This window comes from Platichthys flesus, chromosome 8 (assembly GCF_949316205.1).
Source record: "Platichthys flesus chromosome 8, fPlaFle2.1, whole genome shotgun sequence".
NCBI classification, from domain to species: domain Eukaryota; kingdom Metazoa; phylum Chordata; class Actinopteri; order Pleuronectiformes; family Pleuronectidae; genus Platichthys; species Platichthys flesus.
In genome coordinates, this window is record NC_084952.1 from 5,169,358 (window position 1) to 5,178,882 (window position 9,525).

Below are 9,525 nucleotides of genomic sequence, written 5' to 3' on the forward strand. Positions count from 1 at the left end.
TCATTAGGGTCAGAAACTTTACTGAAAATTACTAATTACTAATTATTAAGGTATGTCTAACATTTTAAGATTAGATTGCATTTTTTGATTCTCGGCAAATAATCAAATGCAGGACATTCACAAAACCTCAATTTAGAGTCTCCAACATATGAATAATGCGTAATTCAGGTCTTCAAATATTTCAATTTTATTCATATTTAGACTTTTTCACACTTTATCCCCTGATTTATGTGCCTGTTATTTTAATACCAATCAGGCATTAATAATTATGGAAAGTAACACACTGACATGTTTATACAGTAATGATGCAAAACAATGTATTTCTGTGTTTGACTGTGATCTCCTTGACCTTGGATGGTCTTTGATGGTCTAAATAGGACTCATCGTAGGATAGGGTATAGTCTAGATCGCTTATGACATCATCATCATAAGATATGTCCTCTTCATGGTGTGCATGTGTCGGCTCAGGCTCTCCAACAACATCAGTGGAAGAGGTTAAGGTATTGTCTGCTCCATCTGAAACAGAGTCTTGGCCTGGTACATGCTGCTTCATGTCTTCAACTACGTGAGGCCTGATCGGTGTCAGAGTTGTCAAGTGCATCTCCTACCTTCCCTTGAGGTTTACAGTCTCATACCTTCCCTTGAGGTTTACAGTCTCAAATGTGTGATCATTCATACAATATGGTATTCAAATCTTTCCAAATCAGATCATGTAAAGTGGAAAAAATTTGACAAAACCTGTAGATTAAATATTGTTTGAAAAGACAGAAAAGAGTTAACAGAGAGCCTACCCCTTGTAACTGCCACAGATTCTGGAGCCTTTACACTCTTTACTAAATGCTAGCTTCATGGACCGAGCTATTTTGCTGACTAAAAAGACTAAATAATACAATATTTATAGCCTAGCCTATAGTATAGTTAACCTAATCACTGACCAATAGGGGACAAGGCCTAAATCGTGGAAATAACTTCAGCAGATAGATAGATGTAGGTTCTTGTTGATGCTGCTGCCATCTTGAAAAAGCTTGTCAAATTGCCCAAGTCAAATTGTGTTTTGACTTAGTTAAAATAAAACGGCCTAAGTCACACTCTGTTCATGATGATTTAGGCAAAGAAATTGCATAGAGATGCAAATAACTGAAATTACAAAAATACACATCATATATCTACACACTAAAATATAAAACCCAATCTACAATCACACGTTAAAATGATTTAAGTACTGTTTTCACTGCAGTTTTAATTTGAAGTTCTTTCTGACACTTGATCATTGAGCAGTGCCTTACTGCCTTTCATCCCGGACGCGTGTGCGCATGCGCCGCGGTCAGAACCAGATGGTCCAATCAGCTATTTTAACACACGACACGAATCTGAGCGTGATTCCATGAAGATGGCGACCGCTCTGGTGGTGAGTCTCAGCCGGGGGGGTTTATCTCTAATTCCCCGGGCACACAGACACTCCGTCCAGGGTTTAATCCACCGGGGGGAGGAGGACGTTGAACCGTGAAACCCGGACTTTAAACTTCCTCCGCCCGTCGCGAACCAAACATCAGTTAAAGTAGCATCTCAGGTTAGCGACGGTTTGGTCCTATGTGTTCCCCCACCCTCCCAACACCTGGGGCTCTGTGGCTCACACCCCACCGCCGGGAGAGTGTCGTCAAAGCCGGGTAACAGGGCCGGGTCTCCCCTGCAGGATTCACCGAGGAGGGAGGGGTGACGCTTGGAGTCTGTACTCCCGAAATGAGTTCTGCTGCTCGGATTGAATGAGAGGAGTCACGCCGCTGTAACGGTACCAACGGTTCCGGGTCATGTGACCGAGTCCAGAAGAGATAGAACAGTGTTTTCTGTTTTATATCAGATCCCAGAACTTCTACTCTCACTTTTATTTATCTCCCTTGTGATAGTAGATCTGTGAATGTAACCTCAAAATAATAATAATAACAACTCGGTGGGTAAATAACTATTTGCAGTAGTTTAGAGAGTAATCAAGCAGATTTCTCCTCAATAAACTTTATTGATTAAGAAATTAGACAACGTAAAGCTCACAAAATAAGTTAAACCTATATATATCGTACACATTTTTTATTTGAATTTATTCCTTTAATTCCCTTTTCTTTCTCATTCTGAGTATGTGCATGTCCCCAGCATGGGATCAATAAAGTTTTGTCTTATTTAAAAATAAATCTTATGTAGAAATAAATAGCCACGTGTTTTACATCAACAAAAACAAACTGATAATGGATAAAGCAAACAGATATAATAGATATAATATTAAAACTATATTAAGATTATAGCGATATGTTTAAGGAGGGTCAAGGACTGCTTTTCTATTAAAGGAGGTACCAAGGTAGACAGGATTTAGAACTGAGGCATGATATTTACTTACTGTATTGATTTATTTATTTAAGGCGACAAAACAACTCATAAAAGTCAGTTACAGTTAGTTTTTTACTAACTAGCTTTCACTTTTAAGCACAACACCAGGTTTTATAAAATAAGTTGTATTTGATTAGGAATTAAGTTAACGGTTGGACAGAATATCAATGTTATGAATGCAGGTCTGAGCTGGTTTGTTGGGTTGTTTATTGTCCCTGTGATAAATATAAAAATGTTTTTTTTTTAAGTCTAGTTCAGGTTCATGGGTTCATACGAGTATAAAACATTTGAAGTGAAGTCTCAGTTATGGCCATTAAAATCAAAATGTTGCAGTCAGTTTATAGACACATACATTTATGCATAACATTTCCACAGTTAATGTATTTACACAAAGCTCAAACCAGATCTATCTTGTGACTCGATCTGTGTCTTTCCTCTTTGGAGATTTGAGAATATGTAAAACAAAGTTTGAATGTGTACTAAAATATGTACGATTTGTATACGTGTAAAAGAAGCTGCAAATACATCCACTCTACAATCTAAATGTAAATCCCCTTTTACTACGAGTGAGAACTTTAGTGTTGATCTTCAAGTGGTGCGAGAACAACTCTGCTGCTCTCCAGCTGTTTCTGTGAATATGTGTCAGCTTTAAAGAACAGTTAACTCCTCTGCAACTACTTTTCCTCTCAGAAAAGAAATATCTCTTGTCAGTCTACAATCCATCTTCTGCACATTTCACAAAGTTCCTGAGCTGTGATCATAAAAATGTTATAATAAGTTTTAAATGTACACGACAATCAAACTAAAGAACAGGTATTACGAGGTAGCTGTCGTCACAGTACGTGAGAACCTGAGAAAGTCTTTCTTTTAAAACTTCTTTCTCTCGTCTAGATGACAACTTCAGTTCCTCCAAATCCTGAAAAGGACAAATGTGAAGCAGCCATTCAGAAGGTTTTGAAAATTGAATCCTACATGAAGCACCCTCTGCAAAACAAGTAAGGCTGCAGCTCGATTCCCAAGTCTGTTCCTTTTTGTTTTCCACCAGTAAAGAAATTAAAATAGCAGTTGCAGAAAATGTGTGTTTACAGTTATGATCAGCTTTAGAGTTGATGGTAAGTTAATCTCTTACCAGATACCATCACACTTTGTGAGCCTGTCAACACATCATTTAAAAGGAAAAAAGAGCTGGTTTTCATTTTAACAGCACAATGCTTCCAGTTTGTGCGTGTTGGCCATGTGGTAAAGCTATAATCAGTCAAGACACTTGAAAGTGGCTTGGATTTGAGCAAGTATCTCTCATCTCATGAAGTGGAGTAGATTAGTAGGAAACATGTTCTCGTCCCAGTGCAACAAGTGTTGTTAATGAGCAGCAGTCGTGCAGCTGCAGTCTGAAGTAACTTGTCTGTGATTGGCAGGTGGGCTCTTTGGTTCTTCAAGAACGATAAGAGCAAAACATGGCAAGCCAACCTTCGTCTGATCTCTAAGTTTGACACGGTGGAAGACTTCTGGGCGTAAGTGTATCCTTTCTCCCATGAATGCATGAAGAGCAACCGGTCTATTTATGATGGGATTTGTTTAATCATTTGGGAAGGGAACGTTTACAAAGCCAGTTTCTAAAAGGTGTTTGTAATATCTAAGCCTAAAACCCACATTGCACTATGTCGGGCTTTTCTCTGTTACAGCTTTTCTGTGTTGTTAAACATGAAGTCGCTTCTTTTTCCTTCTCAGACTATACAATCACATTCAGCTCTCAAGTAACTTGATGTGTGGCTGTGACTACTCCCTGTTCAAGGTAAGATCTTTTCATCCCAGTCGTCATAAGACAAGTGAACCACTGCAAAATGTGCCTTGTCTTAACTTTCACTGATGAAACAGATAATCGTGTTAACACTGGTGAACTGGATAATCAGCGTGTTGTACATTTGTAACTATTGAAGCTACATACGTCTAAAGGACAACAATATTTATATTTGTCATCCCAGATACATTATCGTACTTGTTGTGTTGTTAACTTAAAGTTGCATTTGGACACAGGATGGAATTGAACCCATGTGGGAGGACGACAGGAACCGACGAGGCGGCCGCTGGCTGATCACTCTGTCCAAACAGCAGCGCAGAGCCGACCTGGACCGGTTCTGGATGGAGACGGTGTGTTCAGTCTTATTCGTTTGGAGACATTAACCATAACTATTATTGGTGTAATCTGTGGGCTGTGCACAGGTGAAAATACTCAAATGAATGATGGCTCTCTTCCATTTGGCCGCTCTGCTTCCAGGGTCCTGGTATTGTGCTTGTTGGCTCAGTGTCACACTGATGTGATGGCTTTCCGGGATATTTCAAATGAATGGAGCCATTGTTAAATGTTTTCGGTAACACCTGTGCATCTGTGCCAAGTCAGAATGTCTGTTCTGAAAAGATCCAAGTTTTTGAACTGCCGCTGAAAAGTGAAAAACGTCTCTACAATAATGAGACATTTTGGAATGACGTCTGTTTGTTTCCTCCTGCAGCTTCTGTGTCTGGTTGGCGAATCTTTTAATGACTTCAGCGACGACGTGTGCGGAGCCGTCATCAACGTCCGAGCCAAAGCAGACAAAATAGCAGTCTGGACCACGGACTACGAAAACAAAGAAGCCATTACACACATAGGGTGAGCAGAGGAGGACACAGACACTGATTGTGAATCTAACAGGTTTGCAACACAACTGTGAGGTCGTTGGACAAAGTTCTAAAGCTAGTGAAGATGCTTCCTGAATCCACGTGATCTCAGCTACATATCGGTGATAGTTGCAGTTGTCTAATAATAACTTAATTTGTATCGCACTTCTCTAAACAAAAGTAACAAGTGATTTACAAAAACAAATCCATGAGAAAAAGATGAACGATCTAAAATAATATAGAGCAGCTGTAAATACCTACCCTCTTTATAAAACCACATTTAAATCAGCTAGATATGGGATTTTATTTGGATCTGCACTAAATTGTACAAACGCCTAGAAACCAGTACTGCTGAATGGTTTATTTTTTTAATCAAGATCCAAGAATAGTTCTCTGGGAAATTGGTGAAAATCTCAGTATTAACTAAAGTGATAGAAAAATTATTAAATTTCCGTCAGCAGCAAAGGAACAGCTGGAGAGTCTGAGCTTTTCACACCTGTGTAAAACGCCTCTGGGGCAAAGGTTGAGTACAGTGTGTAGCATACATGTGCTGCATATTCCTGTGTAAATATTTCTGGCCCCTAATATGTGTTTCATCTTCTGTTTTCTATTTTCAAGGCGAGTCTATAAAGAGAGATTAGGCGTTCCGTCAAAAGTCATCATTGGATACCAGTCGCACGCAGACACGGCCACAAAGAGCAGTTCCTCCACCAAGAACAAGTTTGTTGCCTGAAGACCATTAACAACAGATGTCGTTTCTTATTTTCCTGTTGCTAGTTGCTAGTTAGTCCATGAACAAGTTTATCCACCAACAGATATTTAAAATGGAGACGTCACTTCTTCTCTGTTTGCCACTTTACCAAATCCTTTGTTTTACGGTGCGAGTACGTGCAGTAAAGATGTAGCACTACAGTTTGAGGCCTTTCTGATGTTTTTGTGGTGGTGTTGGGCTGAAGATGAGATTGTTAAGATGCCCAGTTTTCCTTTAGAAATGGAAGTGCACATGTTTGGTGAATTTTGATTTAGTGAATATAAATTATTTTTGTTAAAGTACTTAACATTAAAGGCAATAAAAAGATTTAAACTGCAGCTGTTTGTCAGTGCTGTTCACAACACTGGGTTCATTTAGATTCATTGTACAGTTTGTTTGCACATTTTTAACAATACGCCCTCTGAATTTAACTGAAAGTATTGATGGAAAACTATTTTTTAATTCTCTTCGTTTCTCAGAAGTACAAGAAGAATGTTTTATCTACTTCGGTTTGACATTTAAAAGTCACTGCAGTGTTGAAAAACAAGAGGTTCGGAGTCTTTAGTTTCGTGTCACGCAGCTTGTAGAAAATGTGGCTTGTTAAATTTGAGATGTTCAGTGTTTTTGAAAAGTGGAAAATGAGCGTCTTAAGCATTTAGAATTTTGAGTTCCCTGCCACTCGAGTTAATTAGAAAAATTCAGAATAAAATGGACCAGGAAGACGAGGTAATCCTGTGGTTACATATCTCTGTTTGTCAGCCTGGAAGCACAGGAAGATGTCACAGTCTGTTTATGAGAAGGGTATTTTCCAAACGCCCATATGTCCACTTGTGTTTCGTGGAGCACACAAACCATTAGAATGTGTAGAGTGTTTACTTCAGTTTGAAAGTTGACTTCTTTAAAAGAGTTTTTCATGATATTCTGCTTTCAAGTGTACACAACAAAATTATTTCAGATTTAGTTTTGTATGGGACACAAGCAGAAATGCGTTTTTGGAGGGATTGAACTGTGCCTTGACAACCTGAGCAGTAAATGTACAAAAGTTGTGATGAAAAAATAAAAAAGTGCAGTGGATTGTGTTCTTTCAAAACGAGCTGTTTTAATTCATTATGGATTGAACACGATGAAAATAGGGCTGGAGAATTCATGGCATTCACACAGACAACAGAGGACTTTATTAGGAACACCTGTAAACCTGCAAATTCATACTATTACGATTCTAAATGGAGGTGAAGAGCTTCAGTTAATCTCATAAGACATCAGAATGGGAGTCGTTTGAACTCAGTGACTCTCATAATCAGGTTTCAGGTTCATGCAGATCCATACATTTTGCCCGGTACAGTTTTCGAAACGTCTCAGAGTAGTGTGAAAAGCCAATGTCCTGCGAGCAGCAGCTCTATGGACAGACACGACATGTTGATGAGAGGTCAGAGGAGAACGGCTGCATCAGTGGGAGTTGACAGAAAGGCCACAACTACTCATTACGACTGGTGAGAGCAGGAAACCATTTGAACCCTGAGGTGAACGGACACTGCAACAGAAGAAGATAATGGGATTCACTCCTGTGAAACAGGACCAGAGGTGTGAGGTCGCAGGAGAACTCAGGTTTGGAGATGTTTGCGTCAAAATTTGGTTTCAAACACATGGATCCTTGTGTCAACAATATAGTGCAGCTCGCTAAAAGTGAAGCCAATCATCTTGATCGCCCCCTGGTGCCTGGCTGAAGTATAGGCCATAAACGAGGCCTCCTCAATGTGAGTGGACCCAGCCACCCAGTCTCCAGGAGGTTTGAGCTTCATCTTGGTACAACAGGAGAAAGTGCAGATTCCATGTCTCCATCTTTATATACAATCTATTTACTTGTATAAGATAAGGTTCGGTTCGGTTTCACTGCCCTCGGTTTGAGTTTAGTATATCTTGTTTCAGCTTTGTGACCATTTTAGCGCAGATTGAGAGATTTCTGCTGGAGTTATTTACAGAGATTTGTTCTTCACCTTAATGAGACTCCTACTGCAGTCGGTCTTAAAAAGGTCTTTAAGAGATATATGACATGTATTGACAGCCACTAGGCTGCAGGAGCAACAAATCCCCTGTTGTCCCGTTAAGCCCTCCTCTAATTGACTCAGTCAATCAAGACACATCTGAACACTATGGACAACTGAGAGGAAATGAGAAGAGAGATCCACTGAAATGTATCACATGGAGGAGTATTAGGGAATGTTGAGGATAAAGTCAAACTAGATGACAGGAGATATTCTTTAGAACAAAGTGGAAAGCTCAAATTCAACTTTATTCTCAACATTTCAAATTAATTATTGAAATGCAGAAAATTGATCGTCCTCTTCCTTCTGAACATTTACTCTTCATTCCCAACAAGCCAAATTATTTTTACGATTTTATTCACAACATTTCCAATACTTTTACTTTTACTTTTTTTTTTTCATAAACATGGCTCTAATATTCAAAGTCTTTCTCAGAATAGAAAATAAAAACGAATCCTTGCCCCTTTTTTTTTAAAGCTGTGTTCTTCTTGTTGCGTCACTGTTCAACCTTCAAACCGCTCGGAGCCGTAGAACAGCGGAAAATAATAAAAACATTCACTGTCCGACTCAGAAATAATCTTCTTTCTGAATAGAAACGTAACAGATGGGTTTTCACAAATCTGAAATCAAGACTCCAGAACATTCTGTATTCACGGCTTCTCTCTAACTTCCTGTCACAGGGACACATAATGTAACATCAGAAATATGGTTGAACAATGTGTTCAGTTGACTATGATGCACAAGTTCTGTTTGACCCAGATCTCAGCTAAAGGTTGACTGACGGTAAAAGAAATGGTGGCTGTAACTCATTGTGTTATGTTTGTTGTCATGTTGACACGTTGGATTATCCATTCATGATTGTATCATGAACTCTCTTGGTGTAACTACTACAAATTGATTTATGTGTTGATTTGACATTAGACTCAGTCGGAAACAACTTTGCAGAGAAATGACTGAAAGTTTCCTCATCACTGTAACAAACTCTGATGCTTAGAGTTTTTATTTCTTTAGATTTTCTTTAGATTTTTGACATTTTCTGTTTAAAACTTGAGACAAATACATTTTTTCATTGACACAATGCCACCTGGTAAAGTTCATAATATCTAAAGTCGGTAATATCCAAGGGGCGTGTCCACAATTCTTATTTTATTGCTTTATTTACATTGTGAGATTCAGGTCTTTTGATATTTTCAACAATCTCTTGATAAAGTTTATGGCACAATTAGGGAATTTGATAGTTATAAGTCTCTGCAATTGAAAGCACACACTTGATTTTCAAGATAAAATCTGAATCTGCTGAATCTAAAGAACATGGAATAAGGCTGTTGTGAGGTATAACTACTGAGTGTTTTTCTATAGTTTCCTTTCGTTTCATTTCCATGGTTTTCAGATGGATAAGTTGTTGAGTGGTTAAACTTGGGCAATGTTTTTGTTTTCATATTTTCTTTTTATATTCTGCATTCAGCTCTGACACAAGTTCAAGCAAATTAACCTGCTGCAGGTTCGGTCCATCCTCCAGGCCTCAGATGTTGTCAGACGTCCCCCTGGTCAGTAAGATTATTTTTTCCCATTAATCGTATGGTGTGTGCTTGTGTGTGTGTGTGTCTGTGTGTGTGTGCGTTTTGCAATATAATTACGAGTCAGATTTAAATATCCCTCTGGATGTATATAGAATGTGATAAAATATGTTAATGTAATTAA

At 38.6% G+C, this 9,525-nt stretch overlaps 1 protein-coding gene across 1 annotated transcript; it reads left to right on the forward strand.

Moving 5' to 3' along the window:
- The first annotated feature begins 1,303 nt into the window (after positions 1-1,303).
- eif4ea (eukaryotic translation initiation factor 4ea) lies at positions 1,304-6,866 on the forward strand. The gene is made up of 7 exons (XM_062394576.1): positions 1,304-1,408; positions 3,268-3,371; positions 3,792-3,887; positions 4,105-4,168; positions 4,411-4,524; positions 4,884-5,023; positions 5,650-6,866. Exons 1-7 carry the CDS (start codon positions 1,385-1,387, stop codon positions 5,762-5,764), a joined length of 657 nt encoding a protein of 218 aa, XP_062250560.1. The 5' UTR covers positions 1,304-1,384; the 3' UTR covers positions 5,765-6,866.
- The last annotated feature ends 2,659 nt before the right edge of the window (positions 6,867-9,525 follow it).